At 52.6% G+C, this 25400-nt stretch overlaps 1 protein-coding gene across 8 annotated transcripts in view; it reads left to right on the top strand.

Moving 5' to 3' along the window:
• TLE3 (TLE family member 3, transcriptional corepressor) overlaps positions 1 to 16284 on the top strand; it is a 46318-nt gene extending 30034 nt beyond the window's left edge. For 2 of the 8 annotated variants that reach the window (XM_033107994.1, XM_033107989.1), the window contains exons 7-20: positions 203 to 407; positions 2159 to 2175; positions 5774 to 5893; positions 6666 to 6716; positions 7418 to 7570; positions 8007 to 8139; positions 8708 to 8892; positions 9703 to 9779; positions 10578 to 10827; positions 11188 to 11435; positions 11905 to 12052; positions 12867 to 13017; positions 13897 to 13973; positions 14999 to 16284. In XM_033107994.1, coding sequence (XP_032963885.1) covers positions 203 to 407; positions 2159 to 2175; positions 5774 to 5893; positions 6666 to 6716; positions 7418 to 7570; positions 8007 to 8139; positions 8708 to 8892; positions 9703 to 9779; positions 10578 to 10827; positions 11188 to 11435; positions 11905 to 12052; positions 12867 to 13017; positions 13897 to 13973; positions 14999 to 15106 — 1923 coding nt within the window. In that variant the 3' untranslated portion in view covers positions 15107 to 16284. Of the gene's footprint in view, positions 1 to 202; positions 408 to 2158; positions 2176 to 5773; positions 5894 to 6665; positions 6717 to 7417; positions 7571 to 8006; positions 8149 to 8707; positions 8908 to 9702; positions 9780 to 10577; positions 10828 to 11187; positions 11436 to 11904; positions 12053 to 12866; positions 13018 to 13896; positions 13974 to 14998 lie in introns of all 8 variants that reach the window. The other 6 variants (XM_033107992.1, XM_033107987.1, XM_033107993.1 and 3 more) reach the window with 3 other exon arrangements.
• Positions 16285 to 25400: the final 9116 nt, after the last annotated feature.

Genomic DNA, 25400 nt, shown 5'->3' with positions numbered 1-25400 from the left:
GTGTTTGAGGACATAAATCTTGTATCTAAATTGCAGTCCATTAACAGACTTCCTTCAGCAAGACAGCATGTGGACTGAGCTGGGAAACAAAGGCTGTGGGGGGCGTTTGTCCCCTGCCGCCACCTGAAGGAGCGAGAGGGATGGCCTGTGGCCTGTCCTGCCCCCTCCTGCTCCGCTGTGCTCACCACTCACTTCATTGCAGCAACAGCAGCTCCAGGCGCAGCACCTCTCCCACGCCACGCACGGCCCCCCGGTCCAGTTGCCACCCCACCCGTCAGGCCTCCAGCCTCCAGGGATCCCCCCAGTGACGGGGAGCAGCTCGGGGCTGCTAGCGCTCGGTGCCCTGGGCAGCCAGGCCCACCTGACGGTGAAGGACGAGAAGAACCACCATGAGTTGGACCACAGAGGTGCGGCCTGGGTCTGGGGGCAGCGGGCAGGACTGGGCTGGGGGCAGGGGTCCTTCAGGCCCCACTGTGAGAGGACACAGCAAATGCTGTCACCCTAGGACCAGGAGTTAGCAAAAGATCCGGAGCCATCTCTTGAGTTTCCGGTGCATGGAAACCAGAGCCCTGTCCCCCAAGCCCGATGTACACCCAGGATTCTCTGCCCTGCAAGACATGCTGTCCATGCATCTCGGAGTACCCTCCCGTCTTCCAGCTGCACCTCCCATCCTTAAGCGCCAGTCCTGGTCCCATGCTTGTAAGATGCCTTCCTGGCCAGGCCGGGCCTTTTACAAATTCCAATAAGAGTTTGCTGGCCACGGGGCGGGGCTGCGGTGGTTAGCTCAGTTGGTTAGAGCGCGGTGCTCTTGACAACAAGGTTGCTGGTTCGATCCCCGCATGGGCCAGTGGGCTGTGCCCTCCGCAAGTAGATTGAAACAACTACTTGACTTGGAGCTGATGTGTCCTGGAAAAACACACTTCAAATACATAAAAGTTTTTTTAAAACAGATAATTTAAGAGGTGGGGTCCCAAGAGCAAGCCCTTTGTTACTGTCCTCTTGTGTCCTACCCCTGGAAACTCTTTTGTCCTCACCAAGATGGTTAGTCCTCCAGGGACACCACGGTCCTGGGTGTTTAACTTAGCGAGTGCATCTCACCAACAGCAGGTGCCCTGGAAATGGTAAGCACTGTTAGTTAACTGTCTTTAAGTAGAGGTGGTGGTCACATTGCTGCAGGGGGCTGATTGGAAAGACCTGGAATGAGAATGGTCCCCACGCCACCCCCAGCCCTTACTGTGGGGACCAGGAAGCGGCACCAAGTGAGCCTCAGGTTTGATTGGAAAAGGGGAGGCCCTGGCTCCCCGGCAGACGCTTTTCAAAAATTGCCATGCTGTGTCGTCTGCCCTTAGGTCATTTTTTTCAGTTTTATTGAGATATAATTGACACATCACATCGTGTAAACTTAAGGTACACAGCGTGATGATTTGACTTGCCCTTAGGTATTTATGGGGGCACGTGGCCAGAGCCTTCTGAGCCCCGCTGCGCGCCACAGTCTTGGGCCTGGGGGGCCTGGAGTGTCACCATTCGCCCTGCCCGGGGCCACGGGGCAGTAGCAGGGCGTGGGAACCAGACGTCAATTGCTGTGTCTGCCGTCGGATGGTCCCGTCTGCAGAGGACGCAGGCCTCCCTCCTCACAGCACAGCAGCGTCAGGGCGCTAGTGCCTGGCTGGGCAAACAATCCGAGGCTTCAGCTTCCAGGGGCTTCGTGGCAGAGAAACAGAGAACCATGTTCATTAAACAATAAGCACCGCATCCACCATTTCTTTTTTTGAAGCAATAACGTTCTCAGTCCCAGATCCTATGGATATTTTGCATTGTGTGATCCTTCCCAAGCTTATGGCTTAAAAACCGCCGACCAGTAAGCAGCCTTGGTGCCCTTCTTGGCACGTCTGGGAGAGCCAGGTCCAGACGGCCCCACCCAGGACTGGTGGCGGGGAGAAGTGTTGGAATTGGGGCAGTTCATTTCCAAACGGAGAAATGTCACCCAGTGCCCCCTGCCTCGCACGACCCACCGTGAAGCCAGCCTGCTGCCCATTTGAAAACCCGCGAACTAGCAAAGCATAAAAGCCAGCTGGATAAGACTGACGTTTTTCCTTTTTTTTCCTTTTTGTCTTGGGGGCCCTGACCCTCCTGTTGTCCTGGCCTTTGGTCCCCGAAGAGAGAGAATCCAGTGCGGTAAGTATCAGAACTCTGGAACCCCTGGGGGTGTGTTTGGGGTGCTGGGAGAAGGGGACCATGTGGTTTTCCGCGGGGCAGGAGTGTTGTCATGAAATAGGAGTTGTCCTCTGTTGAGAGTAACCTTCAGTTGGGGAAGCCTTCATCTCTCCAGCCTGTAGGTCTGTCATTTGTCAAATGAAGAGCTTGGGCTAACCAGAGAGGTCGGCTGGCCAGCCCTGGGTCCTCCTAGGGGGCCTGGACAGTGTCTGGGCTGAACCCGGGGCTTAGGGCCGAGGGGTCCCACATCCCGGGCCAGGGTGCTTCCCGCCCCTCTGGTTGGCTGCCCCCTGCCTGATCCTGCATCCTCCTCACTTCCTCCAAACGCCTGAGGTTTCTCCCTGTTCTGGGCTTTAACATGGTTTAAGAAACTGCTAGCAGGTAAGCGTTAAGGCCAGGTTGCCAGCGTGTCTGCCAGCTCTGAGATTTATTGTAAATCTTTCTGATCACACCGAGGCTCAGAGGTTCTGTTTCAAGTCAATAAGCCTTCTCTGAATAAGCGCAGTGGAGTCTGGATAAAAAAAATCCTCCGGCGATTAACAAAGCTATTTTATTCCTCATCTCTGTCCTTGTATCTGGGGCCATCGAATCTGTTAGGATGGCTTTGCTTATTACCTCATGTTAAGTAGGACTTGGAAGGTCAGGCAGGTAACTAACCATCTAGACAGCGGCTTCAGCTCCTCCATCGACCCACCTTCCCTTCCCAACCCTCTGCTCAGGCTGACCTTCTAAACCTCCCTTCAGCAGCATGTTCACGTCCCCTCTCAACTTTCCTTCACGCTCAGAAATCCAGGTCCACATTTGGGCCCAGGAGTGGCTAGGCACGTAAGACGCGAAAAACCAGAGCTGAAAAGCCTTGCTGTTGTCCTGAGTGTTGATCCCTAAAAGGGGGCGTTTTTTGGAGAGGTGGTTTGCGTTAATAGGAAAGGGCCGGGCTGGAGGCCTCGAGACTTCGGTCTGGTCCTAGCTTCGTGCGATGCTGGGTGGCTCTCTTGGCCTCTCGGAGCCTGCTGCTTTGTCTAACATCTTCCCACCAGCCAGCCTCTCAGCTTAGTCAGTAGGAAGACCTCCTCTGCACAGGACCCAGGACCCAGGACCCGGGAGGTGAACCTGTTACGGGGCCTGCTGCAGAGCGAAGTGGCTGTTTGCAGCCCAGCACCCACCCTCCCTGTCTTCACATCACCCTCACCCTCATTGCTCTTGGCTCTTGGCTTTGTGCCCTCATGTAGGAAAGCTTTCTGCTAAAAGAAACCACGGGGAACCCCCAAGAGCTGCGCTCTTCACTCCACGACACTTGCTGACATCCGTGCACATCAGACTCACAGCGCAGGGGCCAGGCTCTGGCCCTGGGAGAGGCCGGCGGAGTGAGCCAAACTGCCCTCCTGGGCTGGGTGGACCGCTCGGGAGGCTGTAGGGCCAGGCACATGTGGCGATCGCGTTGGAGGGGTGTAGACTGAAGTAATCAGCCCTGTGGAGACCAGGTTGTCAACAGATGTGGCCCAAGCCCGGAAGGACAGGGCCGAGTCGGGGTGGGAGGGGGCCGGCTGGATGGGCTGGAAGCTGTCCCAGAGGGGTTAGTCTGGAGTCCAATTAGAGGTAGCTTCATTCATATTTCCTTGCCTCGCCGAAGCAATAAAAAATACTTAGTTTTTTGGCCGCCTGCCAGCCAGAGGCGGGCTGGATCGATGCCGCTAAATGCCTGACATGACTCTCTGGGAGCAGCGAGGGTTTTCAGCCTGACTGCATGAGAAGAAAGAGCTCGCTGTTCCCCGAGCCAGCTCTGGGTCGCGAGGAGAAACACGAGCAGCCGCACGCACTCTCCTGCCGCCCTCCCGCCCACCCGAGAGGACGGGGCTGGAAGCATTTCTGCTTAGCACGGGGTGGCCACCTTTGGAGGAGAGGAAATGAAATGACGGGGATTTTTCTGCCGGCGCTCAGAGCAGCAGCAGCAGCGGCGGCGGCCGCGGCAGCAGCTAATTGAATTGCGGCTGTGCGCACGTCGTCGCCGCCACTCTTGCTCGGCTGTGGGGAAGGTTGAGCTGCAGTTCCATTATAACCTCCATTTTTTCTTCAAGGCTTGATAACTCTGCCATTTTAATTTGCTTCAGGCAGAAACTTGGCAGGGAAGGGCTGCCCAGAAACCGGCTTAGCAAAGGGAATTAAGTTCTGTGGCTGGTTCCCGCACAGTTCCCCCCAACCTCTGGCACGGCCCCCCCAGGAAAGTAGAGAGAGGGGAGGCGCCGGCGCATCCCACCTGCCTTTTGATGCTCTCTTTTGAACAGACGTCCCTCTGCCTCTCCATGTGGCCTCGTCACGCACCTCTGCGTTCATGGGGACGTTGATGTCCCCTCTCCGGTTGGACTGGAAGCTCCTGGAGGGCAGGGCTGTGCCTGTTCCTCCTCCACCCTGGCACCCCCCCCCCAGGCCCGATGCAGGCCTGGCGCTCAGAACAGGGGAGGGTGGTGAGGGAAGGTTAGGGTTTGGATCTTAGGAGTAAATCCCAGCAGCCCCCTGAGGGCCATTGGTTCTGACTTCATTCTCCGGGCACAGAGGTTTGCTGGCAGGTGCTTCTCCTGCCCCCCAGCCTGGGGCTGAGAGCCGCCGACACCACCTGGAGCCCGCGGTTCCTCCTCCGTGGGTGGCTCTCTCCCCTTCAAGACAGCGAGCATCCCCCCCAGGCCGCCTGTGAGGCTTTTGCTGCCTTGGTGGTTGGCCCATCTTCCCTCTCCCAGGCCTGGAATTCCAAACTGCTCCTGTCCTTACTTGCTTTATAGTTGAAGGAAGAACTCATTAGGCTCTTCCAGGCCTGAGTAACTTGGGTTTTCTTCACGTTGCCTCCCGCTGGGCACACTTCTCGACCTCCTTCCCATCATGACAGGAACAGGGAGGCTTGTCCCTGCCCTTAGGCCTTTTCCCCGTCTTGCAGAGAGAAGGGCAATGGTATGATGGCATTGTATTTTCGGTCTCTTTGTAATCCTGGCGTTTCTCTAAAGTGGCCGCTGGCCATGCAGTGGAGTAGTCGGGCGTCACACAGAATGCCAGGTTGTCAACTGCACGTGGAGGACCTGGGGGCAACCTGCCGTTCTCCTTTCCTGTCAGTCCCCCCGTTCCTGTTGGTGTCAGCCCATGAAGTTTTGCACGTGGTACTAGTTTGTTGGCCCAGATCCATCTTTCAAGGTTCAGTGCAGATTCTGCTTATCCCTTCTTGGAGCAAATACGTATGACAGGCACAAGATGGGGGTGAAGGAGACAGATGTGACCCCTTCCCCCCCCCAACCCTCGTGGAGTTTACAGTCTCACAGGCCAGAAGGTACACAGCTCATGACAAGGTTAATTCTTTAGTAGCAGCAGCTTTAATACAGAAGAGAATTGGGATGCCCTCAGAGTCTTTCCCAGGGTAACCTAGTCTAGGGAGTTAGAAAGCTTTCCCTGGTGAAACGCTGATGGAGCCACGACCTGGTAGGACACTCCGGACACCTCTGCCGACCTCCAGAGTCACCGCACTGAGCCGTGGCTACATGTGTGAAATGTTCACACTGTATCTCCTCCTTGATTCCAGAATAACTCAGTGTCGCCCTCGGAAAGCCTCCGGGCCAGTGAGAAGCACCGGGGCTCTGCAGACTACAACATGGAAGCCAAGAAGCGGAAGGCCGAGGAGAAGGACAGCCTGAGCCGATATGTACGTCTGAGGGCACGGCGGGCACGGCTGGGGTTTGTGTTGGACAGGCTGGGCTGTGGGAGAACCCACAGCACCTGAGTTCTGAGTGCATTAGAGACAAAGGTGGGGGCAGGAGAGAGGGCCCCACGAGCAGGGGCGTCTGGGGAGAGCTGAGGGCACCTCCCATAGACGGCCCAAACCCCCGAGCTACTGTCACGGCCCTCCCAGAATGCCCAGTCTGCTCTCAGGGACTGTTTCTGGTGCCCCACACTTTGACCCTATGGTGTTGCATGGTGTCTGCTCTGCAGGCTGTGCAGGGGTGAGAGCTGGGACGGGGATGAGTGATGCGGGGCTGGCCCTGGTGTCTTGCCCCGAGCCCCTTTCAGCTACTTGGCTGCTCTGTGGCTTTGAACACATTGCACAGCTGAAGACTCAGCTGCATTTCTGGGCGACGAGGCTAATCTTCCCTCCCACATAAAGTATGGAAATGGTGAAGTGAGATCATTTCACTTCCTTGTAAACGATGGAAGATATAAAACCCACTGGAAAGAGGTGTCTGGCTCCAGAGACAAGTTAAAGGGGCTTAGAAATACAACAGGACAGGTGAGGTTGCCACTGGGCTATGAAACAGCTGATGTGGGCGGCAACTTTGGGGGGGCAGCAAGGAGAGAGTGTGGGCCTCAGGGTCCAGCCCAGGCTTCAGATTTTGGCTAGTGGAAGCAGCGTGGGGGTGGTTGGTGCTCAGTTTGGCGTGGGGAGGGTGTGGCCTCTTACAGGGTCCTCTCGATTGCAGGACAGCGATGGTGACAAAAGTGACGATCTAGTGGTGGACGTTTCCAATGAGGTAAGGGCAGGCTCCGGCTGGAGAGCGGCTCTCGGTGTGAGGGTGTTCCCCCCACTGCAGGGGTGCTGTTGCGTCTTGGCTGCTGCCCTGACATTACTGGCAGCCTGAGAAGGGCAGTGAGGCCGCTGGAGTTGGGGCATCAGGCTGGTTGGGAGAGCAGGGCAGGGCTTTGCCACATGGTGCCTTGGCATACGCGGGCACTGAGGGATTTCCAGGGAGAGACGCCCAGAGATCGCAGGGTAGGGCCAGCTTTTGGTCCCTGTGGTTCTCCAGGGCAGGGAGAGACGCCCAGAGATCGCAGGGTAGGGCCAGCTTTTGGTCCCTGTGGTTCTCCAGGTAAGCTGTGTTCTGTCCCCCATCCCGGGGTCTGGAGGTGGGGGTCGTGAGCCCCCCGGGTCAACCTCAGCAGGGAAGGAGAAGCTGGAGCCGATCGACCCGAGGCCAAGAGGCCCAGATGCCCAGATTTGAGTCCTGAACTTGTGTTTAATCGGGCCAGACGCCCCATCCCCACCCTGGCCTCAGTCTCGCCATCTGGGGGATGAAGGGATCAGACTAGATCATTAAGAGCTAGTCACCCCCACTTTGGGGTCCCCAGTTTCTTGCAGCCAAGCTGCGTTCCCACTTCCTTTCCATCCCAGAGCCGGGAAGACTCTAGGCTGGTTGTTGCTTTGAGTACATCTCTGCATCACTTGTGTTTTTAGGACCCAGCGACACCCCGGGTCAGCCCGGCACATTCCCCTCCTGAAAATGGGCTGGACAAGGCCCGGGGCCTGAAAAAGGATGCCCCCACCAGCCCCGCCTCGGTGGCCTCCTCCAGCAGCACACCTTCCTCCAAGACCAAAGACCTTGGTCATGTATGTGGGGTCTGCCCTTGGCACTGCAGAGGCTGGGAGAGGGCTGGGGAGGGTGGGGGTAGAAGGAGAAGGTTCTGGAAAAGGGACTGGCGCTGCAGTGCTGCTAACTGGGGGGCAGAGGGGTGGTGTAGAAAACCGTGGACTGGCGTTTGGCCCAGGTTCAAGTGCCGGCTGTACCACTTGCTGGCTGGGTGCTAACTAGTTAATGTTTCTAAGCCTCGGTTGCTGCACCTATCAAATGGGAACAGTCACGTAGTCCCTGCCAAACAAGGTCGGGCAAGAACTGAGGGGCTGTTGGGCAGAAGATTCAAAACGGGGTGGGGCTGGCCGCAAAGCATCATGGCACTAGGCGTCTGGCCAGCTCCCAGGGCCCAGCTCTCCTCGGGTGAATGAAATCTTCATGGCTTCTCTTGGTCTCTGCATCTTCCCTTTTCAGAATGACAAATCCTCCACCCCCGGGCTCAAGTCCAACACGCCAACCCCGAGGAACGATGCCCCGACTCCAGGCACCAGCACGACCCCGGGGCTCCGGTCCATGCCGGGCAAACCTCCGGGCATGGACCCGATAGGTATAATGGGTAGGCACAACGGGGCCGGGCCGCTGGGGGTGGGGAGGTGTGCCCAGGGCTGGGCTGGGCTGGGCTGCTCGCAGAGACCAGGAGCGCATCAGAGCCGGCGCTCGTGCAGGGCCTGCCTTCCAGGGACTCCAGGGCCAGGTTTGAGGAGGAGATATTTGCCTGGTGTTTCAGCACTGATGTCAAGGCTTACTCAGGGCACTGCTGGGCTAGGCCTGTGGAAGGAAATTCAGACGGGTCAGGACACCCCCGGTTCGTTCCTCCCTCTATCATTAGTTCTGAGGCTCTGAACCACCCTTTCTTTGGGCTATGTGACCTGATCTATAAAAATAGGTGGGTACTTCTCTCAGTTCGAACCTTCTTGGACGAAGAAAATGGGGATCCCAATTAGGTGTGTTCAATCTGGGAGGACTGCCTGGAGCAGGCAGCTTGAGAATGGAGGAAGGATTGCTGCTGGGAAGGGAGCTGACCTGGTGGCCTGGGCTCTGTCCTGCGAGGAGGGTGGGGCCCCTCCCACTGACGCCTGGTGGGGCCCCTCCCACTGACGCCCGCCTCCTTGCAGCCTCTGCCCTGCGCACGCCCATCTCCATCACCAGCTCCTACGCGGCGCCCTTTGCCATGATGAGCCACCACGAGATGAACGGCTCCCTCACCAGCCCCAGCGCCTACGCCGGCCTCCACAACATCCCGCCCCAAATGAGTGCAGCTGCCGCCGCTGCTGCCGCCGCCTATGGCCGATCGCCAATGGTGAGCTTTGGAGCTGTACGTAGACTTTTTGGCTCCTTTTGTGGGGGGACTGGCAAGGAGTGGGGAGCTGGTGAGGGTTGTGGGCGCTTCCAGCACACCACCGGGGGCCTCAGAGTCATGACCAGGCAGCCGCCTTTGGGGCGCAGTGTTCATCAGAAGTAAGAAAACCACACAATTGGGGATCAGCAGACCTGAGTCCCAGGCTGCCCACCCATTAGTCGCCATGTGACTTCACGTACTGTGGGCTCCTTGGCTGCCCCTTTCCACCGGGGACGTCGGGCTGATCCCTGACTGGGGCCTCCGTGGGGATGGGATCCCCAGATGAGTCAGGTGCCTTCCTGGAGCAGGGCTTTGGCAGGTGGGGCTACCGGTACTGATGAATGGTCCGGCTTAGGTTGTTAGAGAGAGGAGTCCTTTTTCAGGAGCCAGTTTCTCTCTCTACCTCATGTACCTGGGTTGATGTCCTCTCCACATGACAGGCCCACGGGGACACTGCAGAGAGACTGCAGTGGGGTCGGGCCAGCTCTGCCTTGTGGAACAGGGAGAATGGAGGCGGGGGGTGGAGGATACTGGTTCAGAGGTGGGAGGTCTGGGCTGCCACCCCGTCCCTGCCACCATCCTGGGCAAGGCACTCGGCACTCAGGGGCCTGTGTTTCCTCTGAAACAGTAGGCTCGGCTCGGCCTGGCTGTCTCCCAGGTTCTGCAGAAGTAGTGCTATGCGGACAGGACTCAGGAAGAGGAGGTGGCGGCCAGGGTGGGGGGCTAGATGGTGTACCCCTCACTAAGGGCTGGCCTTGTCTTGTCTTCCAGGTTGGTTTTGACCCTCACCCCCCTATGCGGGCCACGGGCCTGCCCTCAAGCCTTGCCTCCATTCCTGGTGGAAAACCGTAAGCTCTGGCTGTACTTACTGCATGCTTCCTGGGCTGGGCAGGGGAGAGCACACAACCCACCCCCCAACCCGCGGCCCCTGCCCTGGTGGACCATCTCTTGAGAAGGTGTCGGCCTTTAGAGGTTCTTCTAGGCTAGGCTGCAACCCCAGGAAACGGCCGCCTGGCCACACTCCTGGTCAGCCCCCGGCTCCCTGTAAAAGGGGAATTGAGTGGAGTTTGAGGGTCTGATCACTGGGCTCTGAGGGGGAAGGGACACTAGACGTTGGGGCCTCCTAACCAAATAACACGGTTGGCCTGGGGACTCCTTTGGAGTCCACCTACTTGAAATGCCTCCACCTGGCACCCATAGTAGCCTGAGGCCGCAGGCAGACCACGCCAGCTTAACCCCCATCTCTGATGTGTACTCTGCGATTCATTTGGGGGCGCAGGTGGAGTCCTCCCACCCCAATGTGCTCCCACTGGCTCCAAAAGGACAGGATGGCTTTCTGCTGGGTCCTTTCCAGGGCTGGGGTGTTACAGATGTTACAGACGGTGGGAGAGGGTGTCCCAAGGCCCAGGTGGGGCTAGTGACCTGGTTCGGAGCCAGGATGTATAAGGAGAAGTCAAGGCTGGACTATTAAGCAGTCCCCACCCTGGGGGAGCCTGGCCAGGGAGGTTGGGGTGACGGTTCCCTAAGATTTGGGGGGCGGCTGGAGGCAGGGAGGCCCGTCGGGGGTGGTGCCGGTGGAAGTGGGCAGAACCTGTGGGAACCGGGAGGACAGGGGACATCAGAAGTGATGGTTCTTACCCTTTCAGAGCGTATTCTTTCCACGTGAGTGCTGATGGGCAGATGCAGCCCGTGCCCTTCCCCCACGACGCCCTGGCAGGCCCCGGCATCCCCCGGCACGCCCGGCAGATCAACACGCTCAGCCATGGGGAGGTGGTGTGTGCTGTGACCATCAGCAACCCCACGCGGCACGTCTACACAGGTGGCAAGGGCTGTGTGAAGATCTGGGACATCAGCCAGCCAGGCAGCAAGAGTCCCATCTCCCAGCTGGACTGCCTGGTGAGGATCCGGGCTGCGGGCACCTCCGAGCTGGCGTGGGAGAGGGGGTGGCCTGCGCCAGAGCGAGGGCCCTGCAGGCCTGGCCTGGCTCAGCCCTGCATTGGCTGGGTGACACTGGGTCAGCTGGCTCACCTTTCTGAGCCCCCATTTTCCTGTATAAGTGGAGATGATTACTGACCTCCTGGGGTGTGTGAAGAAATGCACGACAGATTGAAGGGCTGTGAACGAGCAGTGGGGACAGCCTGGCAGCTGCCAGGAACCAGGGCAGGGCGTGAGCAGGGGTGTCGAGGGGCACTGGCTGTGACTCCTGGTCCCTGGGGAGGGCGGGCCGCACTCAGCTCTCAGCCTTCCTTCCTCCAGAACAGGGACAACTACATCCGCTCCTGCAAGCTGCTGCCCGACGGGCGCACGCTCATCGTCGGCGGTGAGGCCAGCACGCTCACCATCTGGGACCTGGCCTCGCCCACGCCCCGCATCAAGGCCGAGCTGACGTCCTCGGCCCCCGCCTGCTATGCCCTCGCCATCAGCCCCGACGCCAAAGTCTGCTTTTCCTGCTGCAGCGACGGCAACATCGCCGTGTGGGACCTGCACAACCAGACACTCGTCAGGTGAGGCCGTGGGAGGGACCTCAGACCTGTCACCTAACCCTGTGTCTCAGTGTCCCCTCTGTGGGGTGGGCACAATGCCTTGGAGTGAGACACAGTGCAGTGGCAGCAGGGCTGGCCCAGACCTGGCTCTCGGTACACCTTGGCCGGCTTTGTCTGTCACGGTACCATCTGACGGTATATGGCCTCCGCCCCTAGTCATGCAGGGTAAGGAGAGGGACTAAGAATGCACAGCAAGGATGCACAAGTGTCCACCCAGGGGGGTCCCTTGTTATGCATCCGTCCCTGGACAAGACCCTTGAGTGGAGCAGAGAGAGGCCAGGCCTGGCTCTGCTGCAGGCTTACTGAGGGACCATGGGCACGTGGTGCACACGCTTCTGGGCCTCAGTTTCCTCATCTGGTTAGAGGCTGCCGGCTTGGCAGTCAGTGGTTCCCCCTGAGCTCACCCTTCCTCCCTGCTTGGCCTTCATAGGCAGTTCCAGGGCCACACGGATGGGGCCAGCTGCATAGACATCTCCCACGATGGCACCAAGCTGTGGACAGGGGGCCTGGACAACACCGTGCGCTCCTGGGACCTGCGGGAGGGCCGGCAGCTGCAGCAGCACGACTTCACCTCCCAGGTGAGTCTCGGAGACTCTTCCCTTCCCCCAGTGAGCGTGTTTCCTTCCCTCCTGGGTGTGCCCAATCTGGGGACAAAGGGGCTCTCACCAGGTGGTCATTGATAATAGACCGGGGACCAACCTGAGGCATCAGGGAAGGCTTCCTGGAGGAAGTGGCAATGAAATAGAATTGACAAGGCCTAGGATTTGGACATACTGCTCAGATTTGATTCCTAGCTCCTCTCCTGTCGAGCACTTTGGCCTCAGTTTTCTCATCCTGGGATGGGAATGATAGTAGCTACCTCCTAGGTCTGGTGTGAGCACCTGAAATGGTCCTTTTAAAAGCTTAGCCATCAATTTGGTTCCTAGGAAGCATTCTGTAAATGCTAGGTATTAGGATTTTTTGTCATTTTTATCACTCATTTTAATGTTTTAGTCTTACATATTTAATATCAGGTGGGTGCAAAAGTAATTGCGGTTTTTGCGATTGTTACTAACTTTTTATACTGTAGTTACTTTTGTACCAGCCTAATATTTTATTTACTTATTTTTTTTCTTAAGGAAAGGCAGAAGTCATAGAGACAGAGATTAATTTGGAAACTAAAACATCCTCTGCCACCTCTGAGTTTGAATCCTGACTCTCCCGCTTTATTTTCTGAGCCTCGAGCTCTTCACCTATGAAATGGGGGTGAAGAAGTGACATCCCTTACCCCTGGGGCTTGGCTTTGCAAGTGGCAGGTGGGGAGGTGAATGGGGAGGGAGTGGTGGGTCCCCAAGTGGTGGGTCCCTGGAGGGTAGATAGAGGAGGCTGAGCTCATCCCCGTCCCGCCCGCAGATCTTCTCCCTGGGTTACTGCCCCACCGGGGAGTGGCTGGCTGTGGGCATGGAGAGCAGCAACGTGGAGGTGCTGCACCACACCAAGCCGGACAAGTACCAGCTGCACCTGCACGAGAGCTGCGTGCTCTCCCTCAAGTTCGCCTACTGTGGTGAGCCCGGGGCAGCGGGAGCGCGCGCAGCCTCACCTGCCCCTGTGTGTGGATGAGGGGTCTAAAGCTTACAGCAGGAGCAGAGCCCTGATGGGAGCCAGGCCTCCCGACCCCGACCGCTGTCCTCCCGTCCCGGTCCTTACCATCCTTGTCCCCTGGAGGCAGGTACTGCCACAGAGTACCGAGCTCTCCAGACAGCAGGCCAAACAAAGCCCGTCTCTGCTGGCCTGGGGCAGACGAACAGCACTGTTGTCCCTGCAGGCAGTTGCTCCAGGCAGTTCCTCCAGGCACTTAAAACCACAGGCTTTAATATTAATAGCCCAGGGCCTTGGATTGGAATGTCTGCTCCTCTGCTGACTAGTCCGAGACACATCTTATCCTCTCTGATTGCAGTGGGTTTTTCTCTGTGGCCTGGGCATACATAGCACGGTACCCGCCACGTAGCTTTGGGGCACATAGTGAATGCAGGCAGAGTCCTGGCAGAGTGAAAGTGCCCACTGACTGCTGTCCTCTGTGGTGGCTGCAGGCGCAGCGCTTTGCCATGTCCGGTATTTCTGCCATCTTCCAGTAGAGACGAGCAGAGTCAGCCAACCTTAGTAGCTTTGAAAAGAACCTTTTGCGGAAGTGTAATTGCTGCAATTCACTGCAAATCTTGCCTCTTTTCTGTCCCAGCCCCGCCCATCCCTCCCCCTTGATTGCAGAGAAAGGCGGTCTCTGGGTGTCCGTGTGTCTGTTGTGTGTCTCACTGGCAAGCGGAGAGTAGCCTAAGTGCTGGTTAGCGTTCACACCATGTTTCCATGGCAGCCGGCCACCTGTGGGGCCGGTCTTGCTTTAGCGGGGCAGGCCACAGTCTGACACTTCTTTGCATCCCACCTGCAGGCAAGTGGTTTGTGAGCACTGGGAAAGATAACCTTCTCAACGCCTGGAGGACACCGTATGGAGCCAGCATATTTCAGGTACCAGCCACCATCCGCGGGCCCCTCTTGGTTCTGCCCAGTCAGGGCCTTGCCCTGGTAATGGGGGTGGGACGAGCGGGAGGCAAAGCGGGACCTTCCAGCCCCAGCCCCTTCCAGCACCTACCTCATGGGGGTGGGTCTGAGGTGGGTTCTCCAGAAGTGAGGACTTGGGCACATCAGCGAGACTCATACTCTGCCGCTAATGGCGTCTAACCCCTGAGGGCGAGCGCTTTTAGGCAAGGGCTCTTGTAGGATTTCTAGAGCAAAGAGGAGTCAAAACACGTGCTTGGGTCCAGCGTCTATGCTGAGTCCTTCACAGGAGCTGTGCTGGGCAGTGGAGCAAACAGGGCAGCTTTTCTCAGGGTGGTGTTACCTGATGTTCGAGTCAGTTCCTGTTTAATTTCAACACTGCATTGTAAGGAGAGAGGCAGGGCAGGAGAAAAGGGTCCAGAGAAAGATGAGAGAGGGAAGATGCTTTCTATGATTTTTGAAATCTGGGGCCTGACATACTACATACACCCTTACACACACACACACACACACACACACACACACGGTGCCCTCACTGCCATCCAGCCACACTCTGTATTCGAACCTGAAACGTCCGGCACTGGGTGTGTCACACACATAACTTTCCGAGTCTCTCTAGTGACACTGTAGGCTTCAAAACTGGGTGCAAACACTTTCCTTAGCTCTTGCCTGCTGACTGCTCCCAGCTCAGAAGTGCTGCTTCCTGTTTGTAAACCCAGCAGAGAAGCTCATGCCAAGGCATTCTGTTTTGATCCTGACAAGTTACGTTAAAGATCGCAGTGACCCCTGTCAGTGAGCTCCTCCTTGTGGAAAAGCAGGTAGAAGGGGCGTCTGGAACTCAAAGCGCATCTCCAGGCTGTATTTGGCGGCCGGCTGTGTGTGCGCTCCAGGGCAGGGAGGGGTGATTTAATTCAGAGCGTTGCAGAGGTGTGCAGGACCCAGAAAGTGATCCCTGCCTTTTTTCTCCCCGCACCTTCCTGCCTCTCCTGCTCCAGTCTAAGGAATCCTCGTCTGTCTTGAGTTGTGACATTTCGGCGGATGACAAATATATTGTAACAGGCTCCGGTGACAAGAAGGCCACGGTTTATGAGGTCATCTACTAAACAAGGACTCTAACAGGGCTGTCAAACGCTGGGAGAGACAGACTTGGCTGTGACAGGGAGACGCCGGCGAGGGGTCCGAGGATGGCGAGGCCGGGCGAGCAGCCCAGCGAGCGAGCCTTGTGGGGCTGCGCTGTGGCGGCGGGGAGGGCGCGCCCGGCGCGTCCCGCCTCCAGGCACAGAGGGATGTGTCTCACGGACTCCGACGGATTTCTCTTCTCCTCTCCTCCTTCACCATCCTGGCAGACGTTACAAATAGATTTATTTGGAGGTTCGTGGCTCCAGCTCCCCAGAGACACCCTCCTGAATCTCTGTGTTTCCTTCCCCTTTCTTTTGACCTGTCCGCCTGCCCTGGGTCGGGGACACTGGAGTGGACCACATATCTGTGCTGGGGTGGGGCGGGGGGGATCTCATTTTCTCACTTGTGCAGCGCACGAGGTTTGTGAAAAATGTAAATAACAGACTCCTATCTCGGACTGCTCAGCGGGGGAGGAGGCCCCTTCCCACCGGAAACGCTAGCCGTGTATTTCGCCTGCTGTATTTGTAACCCACTCGTGGTGGTGGCTTTTTTTTTTTCTTTTTTTTTTTTAACAGAAGTTCCCATCTGGGAAGGGGGCGCAGGGAGGGGAAGCAAAATGGAGAAGGGGAGGAATGGGGAGAGAAATCCTGGGGTAGAGGAAGGGAGCTGCGGCTGGTAACCAGACTGACCATCAGGCACCCCTGGAATGAGTGTGCCTCCGGTGTCCTGGGGAATTCCCAGGCGGGTCAAGGTCGACACCACACAGCCTGGCGGACAGTGCTTGAGTCGGGCCAGCCTGGGCTGGGCCACAGAGACGGTCAGGTTTTTCTGTGGCCTCCTGCACTCCATCTGCCTCTTGCCCTCTTGTCTCCCTCTCTCAGGGGTCTGACATTTGCTCACTCTCCCTTCCTGGACTCGGTCTCTCTTTGGTGCACACTCAGTCATCATGTTGAGAAATGGAGTTCAGAAGAACTCTCTTTCCGGCTCTTCTTAATCTGCAGACACAACCTAAAAAGGACAGCAAGTTAGACGAAAGCATAGCAATTCAGCTCAGGGAGCTACCAGAGAAAAATAGCAACTGATGTGGGTGCTTTTTTTTCTTTTTTTTCTTTTTTTTTTAAATTGGAATAAAAAGAATTAGAAGTGATGTCCTTTTATAAAATGCCTTCTCCCTTTTACTGCCTGTGACCCCTTCCTCTCTCTGCAGAGGGGAAAATGTATTTAACCTGCAGGGTTGAGTCTGAAAGGGTTACCTCCCCCACCCTACCCTGGCAGGGCAGCGGGGGCTGAGGGGCCTGGGGGGGCGGGAGGGAGTGGGGGCACCTATGCTGGCACACTGTGGTGACTGCTTACAGCTTTCAGTCTCTCTTGAGCCCAAACAGGTTACAAGTGGAATGTTGTCTCTGCAGGTACCACGTTTTGGTACCAAAATGTTCTGAGGTATTAGGGTTTCGGTTTTGTTTTTCTTCTTCTTTTGGTCTTTTTTTTCTTCTTTTAAGGAAAAGTTAAAGACCGTTGTGAGTCCTGGTGGTGGGCTCTCCATGGATGTAGCATATGGAAGATAATTTTTATACTGCATTTGTATGGCTTATTTTATAATGTGTTCCTCTGTCTGGTGAGAAAGAAGGAGGGGCTCCAGTGAAAACGTCCCGTCTTCAGTGATCCTGCTCCTGGGCCAGCAGCCCCCCCTGACATGACATGGAGGCGGCGAGGACTAGCCAGGCACCCCGTACCATTCTGAGGTTGAGGGAGAGGCTGGCTAGACTTTCTGTCCGTCTGTCTGTCTGTCTCTCTCTCTGTCTGTCTCTCATCTGCCACTCTTGTTAAAAGGCCGTAGCCACAAGGGAGGGCAGGGCTAGAAGAACGTTGATTCCTGAAGAAAAAAGAAAATGGAAACTCTAATGAGCTGTTTTTATATTTTTAAAAGTTACTATTTAAAGGTTGGCTCGATTGTTGTGTTTTAATTGCCTTCCGGTTTGTCACACCTCCCCAAGAACAGAGCTGGGGCCCCTGTTAACCCTCACCTCCTGGATCCTGGGCGATTGCCTTTGTCTGCCATCGTCTGCCATCAGAAACATGAGCTCTTCTCATTTCAAAGCACTCCCCACGCTGCCCCCCCGCCCACCCCCAGTCCGTGCTGGACAGTGAAGGGGAGGGTTTTTACAGGGCACACGTCCGATGTGGCCGTCTCAGTCTAAGCCCCAGGGAGTGGTGGGGTGCGAGCTGGAAGTTCCTCAGGCCAGATGGGCAAGACAGTTCCCTGAGGGGAGGGCTGCAGGTTAACTCCAAAGTCTTGTACAACTGTCAATGCAGAACTTTTTGGGGGGAAAAAAGAAATGTGAACAAGTGAAATGGCGAAGTGTGAACATCTGGACCCTGAAAACCTGTATCATTTTTTAAGCTTAACCAATTTAAATGTTGGGGGTGGGGGCTCAATCCCTAGGACACAAAGGTGTGTTTGTTCAAGGCTTCAGGAGAAGGAGTTTGCACAAGGGGCAGGACCAGGTGTGCAGGTCAGTGTCCCAGGGAGGTAGGGTAGGGCTAGGGCCCTTCCCAGCCTCTTGGATTTCATGCCCCCATCAGAGAAGTCTCTCCTGGAATTAGGGATGGACGTGGTTTCCAAATCCTTATTTTGTCAAAGTCAAATCAGCACAATTGCCTGCTATCATTCCATACAAGAAAAGGAATTGCACATTTTTTTTAAAAAGGAGTGACAATCAATAAAGCTCAGCAATTCTAAGCCTGGAAAGGACAGCTGGACTGCACACGCGGGTCATTTAGTTGGAGAGGGGATGTCCTCTCAGGCTTATGGGAGAGGTGCTTCAGGCAGGTGGGAGGTTATGTTGATGTGAGGTTGCCGTTTATGGCTCTGGCGGTTGCTTGACCTTGTAGTAAAACGGCACCGGCTTGGGCCACACTTTTCCGTTTGTTCAGGTCTACACATTGCCACACAGGCCTAGAGGGCCGGATGGCAGGCTCTGACTAGAAAATTCTATGTGCCCAGGACTTACCCGGGGTTTGCCCACGGGTGCCAAGGCGGTTGGAAATGAAGCTTAAAGACCTCTGTGGGGGAAAGAGGAAAACTTTTCCTACGGGCAGTGGAGGCTAGCATTATTCCCATCTCTGAGAAGGGGAGGCAGTCTCTGAAAGTCCGTTTCCTGGGCATCGTCAAGGATGGGGAGATGACCAAGACTCAGTCCTTGCCATAGAAGCCCAGTCAAGGATAGGAAGAGACAACACAGACCCGTCATTTGACCTGTGCAAGTTGTGTTGGGGACACGTGCTTTCGCTTCAGCTGGTAGTGCCCGGACTCCTGCCTGTTCTCACCACCACGTCCTCATAGGAGCTCACCACGATCTCACACTGCGTGCTTCGTCCCCGCCCACCGCTCCCATCCATGCTTTCCACTCAGCTTGTTAGAGATCAGAATCTCAGCCCCCACTCAGTCCTGCAGAAGCAAATCTGCATTTTAGTGATCTCTGGTGATTCCTCCACGCTTTAAGCAAGGCAGCAGCATTCATGGTTTTTGTTCACATTGGATTATGTACAAGCGTCCAGATCATTCTTAGCAGCTGACCAAGCCACCTCTTCTTGCCTATCATTGCCCATCCCTCTTTGCCCCTGGTCAGCCCCAACTCCAGACCTACCCTAACTTTTAGGGTCCCTGGGAGGTATGGAGACACAGAACTGGATGCTAGAGCTCTCAGAAGTGTCCTTAGCAACACTGCTAAATGTTACGGACTGGCCAGGATCCCATGATGATGGAGTGTACATTTTTTTTTTATCAAGAACACAGTATTTGAAAATGGGTGTCATTTCTAATGTAAAGTCTAGCAAACAAACCTGATCAACCTTTTTATTTGCATGGTTAGGCACCATTCGATGGTTTTTCATGTGTGTGTGATAATATAAAATGTACTCTATTCTAATACCCATGAAGCATTTTTAAACATTACACCAAAATTGGGCCTTTTGTGTTTGAAGAGATATGTATACAGAGCCCCTGATTTTATAAATGGGACAATTAAAACCCAGAAAGGGCAGGTGTCACACAGCCTGAGCTATTACAGCTCATGTCTCCCCCTCCCCTAAGCCCCCAGCATACTCTGGGCAGAGGAGTGGAGGGAGCCAGAAGGGAGCCACCCAGTGAGCAGGACTGTGTGACGTTTGGAGGATTCGAGTCCAGGGGGTGAGGCCTCCTGCCACTTCTCCAGCAGGGCTGCTAAGGAAATTCCTCATGGAAGGGAGACAGCCAAGAAAAGTCATGGGAAACAGCCTCCTGCTCAAGAACATCCTAGAACTCACCCACCATCTTGACCGTGCTTCCAGACACCCAGCCACCCATCTATCCATCATCCACCCCCCCACTCATCCATGCATCCATCACTTGCTCGTCTATTCGTCCACCCAGCCATCTACCTAGTCTTCCTATCTACCCAGCCAGCCAGCCAACATTTATGTAGTGAAAATCTAACGTGCCAGGCCTGGCCCTAGGTGCTGGGATGCAAAGATCAAAGAGAGACAGCGCCTGCCCACAGAGCACTCAGCCAGCTGGCAGGACCAGTCACATCAACTGACAACCATTCCGTAAGATATGTGATGGAAGTTCCTGGGAGGCATGAACTAAACAGACCTGAAGAATGGAGAGCTGTCAAACCAAAGGGAGGTGGGGGAAAGTGTTTGGGGGCGGGGAGAGGAACAGCGTGTACTAAGGTCTGGGTAAGAGGGAAGGACCCTGCCCTGTATCCCTCCCCTAGCCCCACCTCATGTGGTTCTTGCTCCTCCCCTAGTTCCAATCCAGTTTGTTCAAGTCCCACCCAGTTCCTGCTACCTTTCCCTGGCCAGTCTCCTCCAGTGCAGGAGGCAGACTAGGATTCTGGGCTGAGCAGGCTGGTGAAACTGGAGGAGGGACCTGGGCATGGGCCAGGGCTCCAGCCAGAGCCAGGAGAGGCAGGGAGGTGGGCAGGAGACGGAGCGGGTGGGCTGCCTTTGAGGGGCCGAGAGAATGCCTGTGATAACGCCTAGGCTCTAAGTCCCCAACACAACTGACATTTGAAGACCCGGGGATCTGGGCACTGGGTCACTGGACGTGGTCGGTTCCTTCTCTGGGCAATACGTTCATTCTAATCTACACTCATGCAGGACCTTCATGAACGGTACATCTGGCGTCATCACTTCTCTGCTTGGAGCCCATCACTGGCCCTCTGCATAGCAGTGTCTGAACTCCTTAGCTCGTCCCCAGGCCCTGGGCCTTGCACCTCTAGGCTCAGCCCTCACTTCCTCTCGCTTCACTGTACACACCAGTCATACACACCTCCAATGCCCCGAAAAATGATGCTCTCTTATTTTAGGTTTTGTGTATGTTTGTCTTTCAACCAGGAATCCCCGGCATCCTTCTTTGAATCCCTGTTCATTCTTCAGGACTCAGCGTCAGTGTCACCTCTTCCAGGAAGCCTTCCCTGACCCCTCACTACTCTAGTCTGAATTAAGTGTGTCTCCTTTGTGCTCTAGGAACATCCTCTGCCAGCTCTCTATAGCACATGCTAAGCATGGTATATTGTGACTGTTAGTTTAATGATATCATCCTCCTGATGTCCACTAGACAGTGACTTGTATCTTCAGGACATAACACATAGTAGGTGCTCAGGAAATGGTAGTTGAATGAATCAGTGAGTAAGTGATGAAGATAGTAGATGATATTAATAGAGTACTTAGTATGTGTCAGTGCTTCATAAACATTGTCTAATTTCATACTCATAATTGTCCTATGAGGTCAGTGCTACTATTATGCTCATTTTATAGGTTAGGAAACGAAAGTTCAACTTGCCCAAGGTCATAACATACAGCTTGTAGTGTTTCTATGACATTGCTCCTGGATGGATGGATGGATGGATGGATAATTGGATGGTGGACTGGTTGAATCATTAGAACTGGCTCAGAAGTTTGGAATGATCTGATCCCACAGGTGGAGGAAGACATCAGTGATCTTGAGATGAAGAGCATAGGGGGGAAAGTCAAGGGACAGAAGTGACCCCTGACCAGCTGTGGCCTTCCTGACGTCTGTCAGGGAACCTCTGTCAGTGCCCAGACAACTCTGCAGTATGCGCACCCTGATCCTAACTCAACTCTCCTCCAGGCAGATCACAGGGCAGGGCTGTCTCAGGAGCGGGCCCTGGGTTCCTGCTGCACTGCTGAGGCCAGAAGAAAGAGCGGGTTGGGGCCAAGGCCTGGTCTTTCCTGGATATCACAGATGAAAGCTGGCCCGTGCAAGTGTTTGCTGACGATTGGTTACAAGACTTGAGAAAAGCAGGTCTGGAATCGCCAGCTCTGGCAAACAAAACAGCTAATGAGGATTTCCTTCAGCCATGTGGACAAGCAAACGTGTTGGACAAAATTAAAATAAAACAATTTTACTAGCTTACCTTGAAAGAAAGAGACTCCTTTAATGTCATAAATAAAAGACTTAAAGGCAGAGTGAGGAGTTCCCGAGTTCAGAACAATGTGCAAAAACTGACAGAATTACCAGGAGGAGTAGGAGGTCTTAACATACCACTAACAGGAACTAGTAGATTGAGTTGAGAGAAATTTATAAGGATATAGAAGATTTGAACAGCATAATTCCCAAGCTTGAGACATACAACCCTACAACCAACTACTGAAGAGCACAAATTACTTTCCAGCACACCTGGAAGACCTAATTTTACCAATCAAAAGAAGCAGATAAAGCACCTTACAAAATTCAGCACCCATTCATGACTGTTCTTAAAGTACCAAACTAGGAATAAAAGAAAACAATCTGACAATGGGTAACTACACCAGACTGTTAGCCTAAAAATAGATCAAGGTTAAATTTTAGAAGCACTGTTCTAAAGTCGGCAACAAAGCAAGAGTACCCATTATTACTGCTTCTATTCAACACAGTGCTAGAGGCGTTAGCCAAAGCAATAGGACAAAATAAAAGAATGAAGAAACAAGGTACAATGATTAAAATGAAAGAAAGTTGTAATTATTTGCAGATGATATGTCTGTATACATAGAGCATGTACAAATAATTAAAACCAATAAAAGAGTTTAGTCTAGTTGCTGGATTTAAGATCAACATTCATTAATCAAAAGCCCTCCTATTCATAAGCAGTAACCAATTAGAAAATGTAATATAAAGAAATAAAATGCATTTACAATAGCAACAAAAACTGCCTATGATTACATCTAAGTAAGCCTACACAAGAACTTTATGGAGAAAAAGATAAAATTTGATTGAAGAAAATAATTTTTAAATGACCTGTATAGATCATACACTATACCATATTCATTGACGAGAAAATTCAATTTCATTTAAAAAACTGTCTTTCCCAGCAATCTATAATGCGGTGCTAAACAAAATTCAGATAGGATGTTTTCTATTTAATTCGATAAGCTAATACTAAAATTTATCTAAAGAGTAAAGAACCGAGAATAGCAAAAATGATTTTGAAGAAGAATAAGAAAGGAGGACTTGTCCTCCAAATAACAAGACTCATTGTAAAGCTACAGTCAGCAGGAAAGTGTGCTTTTGGTGCATTATAGACAAAAAGACCAGTGGAACAGAATGGAATCTATACATAAACCTCCATATAGATTAGGTGGTGTTATGTATCTGAAGAAAAGCATTATTCAGCAAATAGTTCTGGGACAATAGGCCATCTTTTAGGGGGAAAATGAATCTCTACCTCACACAATACATAAAAAAATAAATTCTAGTGGGATTAAAGTTTAAACTTTCACGATAAAATATTGGAGAACAACTTTAATAGTCTGAGGAGGGACACAATTATTGAACACGACCCAGCAAAAGCTACAATGAAAAAATTAAAAGAGATCAATTTGATTACACTAAAATTTCAAACACCTGTACAGCTAGAGATGCCGTAAAACTACAAAACATGAAAAATAAGAATGGAGTACCTATAACTGACACAGTTGTGGTATCTGGAATATGTGATGAATGCTTCCAAATCAGTACATAAAAGTAAACAGAAAAATGGGTAGCAGACAGAAACAGGTGACTCACAAGAGAGGAATGACATGTGAAAAATGCCTAGTTAGCAGGGAAATACAAATTAAAAAAAACACGAAACGAACAACTCATTCCCATTGGATTGGCAATTTTTGAGTTCAGTAATATGAAGCTTCCAGGAGAACGGGAAATGACTAGTATATCAAACAGTGGTCGTGGGAGCATAACTGGGTCACCCACTTCTAGAGCGTTGGGCAATAGTCAAGTAGAAGCAACACAGCCCTATGACCTGGTGATTCTACTTCTAGGTAGAACCCTCGAGAAACTCTTACACAAGTATCCAAAGAGATATACACAGAGATTTTCATGGCCCCATTGTTTGAAGGAGTAATAATAACGGGAAATTACCTGTCCGTTATGGGGGAATGGGTAAAGAAAAATCGATGCATTTTGGTATAATGAAATTGTATGTAGGCATTAAAATGCATGAGCTAGATCTTTATGTATCAACTTGGATAAATCTCAAAAGTACGATGGTTGTGTGAAAAGAGCAAGTTGCAAAAGGAAATTTACGATGTGATACTATTTATGTCAAATGTAAATCCACACAAAATGCTTCTACATTCTAAACGAGGGAAAGAGGGAAAAGAACACACTGTACCACCAAGATAATGGTTATCTGTAGGGAGGGAAGAAAGGGAAACGAGGCTGAGGTGGGACTTCAGCTATACCTATCACATTGTATTACTTTTTTAAAAAATCTGAAGAAAATGTTATAATGTTCACATTTTAAAAATCGGTGTGGTGGCTTTTTTCGTGTTATTTTCTGTTCTTTTCTATATGTTTGAAATATTTCATAATTGAAGATTAAAGAAAGAAAGAAAGCCAGAAAAATTAAGACTTGATAAGAAACCACGGTTTCCGGGGACTAGAAGGGAAGCTTTGGGCATGGCGGGGAACAGGGCTGGTTGGGGGTGTCCACGCCCAGTGGCACAGGAACAAAGCCCCAAGCTCCCTGCAGCATCTTAGCTATGACTCCGGAACTCTTCAGTCCTTGCTTTTCTCATCTACGGAGTGATGCTTGGAAACTGGAGGAGCCTACATATCTTGTGATTCTGATGATTTTGGAGGTGTGCAGGGTCAACTATCGCATGCAGAGACAACATGGATTAAATTTGTTTAGCTTTTCACTATAAAACATGCCAAACAGATACAAAGTCGAAAGAACACTATAATGAATCTTCCTGTGGCTTGTCATCCATCTTCACCAGTTAGCAACTTGGGGCTAATCTTGTTTTAGCTACACCCTACCTATTTCCACCCTGGCCACTACCACTGGAATACTATGCAGCAAATCTCAGGCAGCTCATAATTTAATTAGTAAATATTTCAGTATCTCCAAAGGTAAGATCTATTTTAAAAATATACAGCAAAGGGAATAATATTAAAGGGAATAGTCCATAATATTGTAATAATTATGTATGGTGTCAGGTGGGTACCAGACTTAATGGTGATCACTTCGTAAGTTATATAACTATCTAATCACTACGCTGTACACCTGAAACTAATACAATATTGTATGTCAACTGTAATTAAAAAATAAATTTAAAATCTTTTTGAATATAACCATAATACTAACCCACCTAAAAAATTAACAACAATTTCCAATGTCATCAAATACCCAATCTGTATTCCAACTTCCTCAAGTTGTCTTATAATTTTTCTAAAACGTTGTTTATTTGAATTAGGATCCAAATAAGGTCCATACAAAGCAACTATAGTTGATATGTCCTTTAGTTCCTCCCTCATATTCTCTCTCTCTCTCTCTCTCTCTCTCTCTCTCTCTCTCTCTCTCTCTCTCACACACACACACACACACACACACACACACACACACTTATATCTTGAATGCACAAAATTATTTGTCCTTAGAGCTTCTCACAGTCTGAATTTGGCTGATTGCTAAATTGTGGTTCGATCTTGGAGCTTGATTCGATCCAGGCTTGGTTTGGGGGGGGCAGTCGGGACAGGACTACTTTGTTGATCCATTAGGAAGCACATACTATCCAAATGTCGCCTTTTCTATGTTAGCAGTCAGTGATGATCATTGTCTAGATTCATAAATTTATTAGGGGCTACGATACAGTGGTTTATTAATTCTATCACTCCTTCATCTACTGGCTTGAATACTTTTACACAGAGAAACTGTCCCTCATCAACCATTTGGTTTTCTTGAAGTATAGTTTAAACGCAGAATAAATTCTTGATTCATTTGCTTTACT

This window comes from Rhinolophus ferrumequinum, chromosome 6, assembly GCF_004115265.2.
Source record: "Rhinolophus ferrumequinum isolate MPI-CBG mRhiFer1 chromosome 6, mRhiFer1_v1.p, whole genome shotgun sequence".
Lineage (NCBI taxonomy): Eukaryota > Metazoa > Chordata > Mammalia > Chiroptera > Rhinolophidae > Rhinolophus > Rhinolophus ferrumequinum.
Note: the sequence above shows the minus strand (reverse complement) of the source record. Positions and strands in the feature narration are given on the sequence as shown.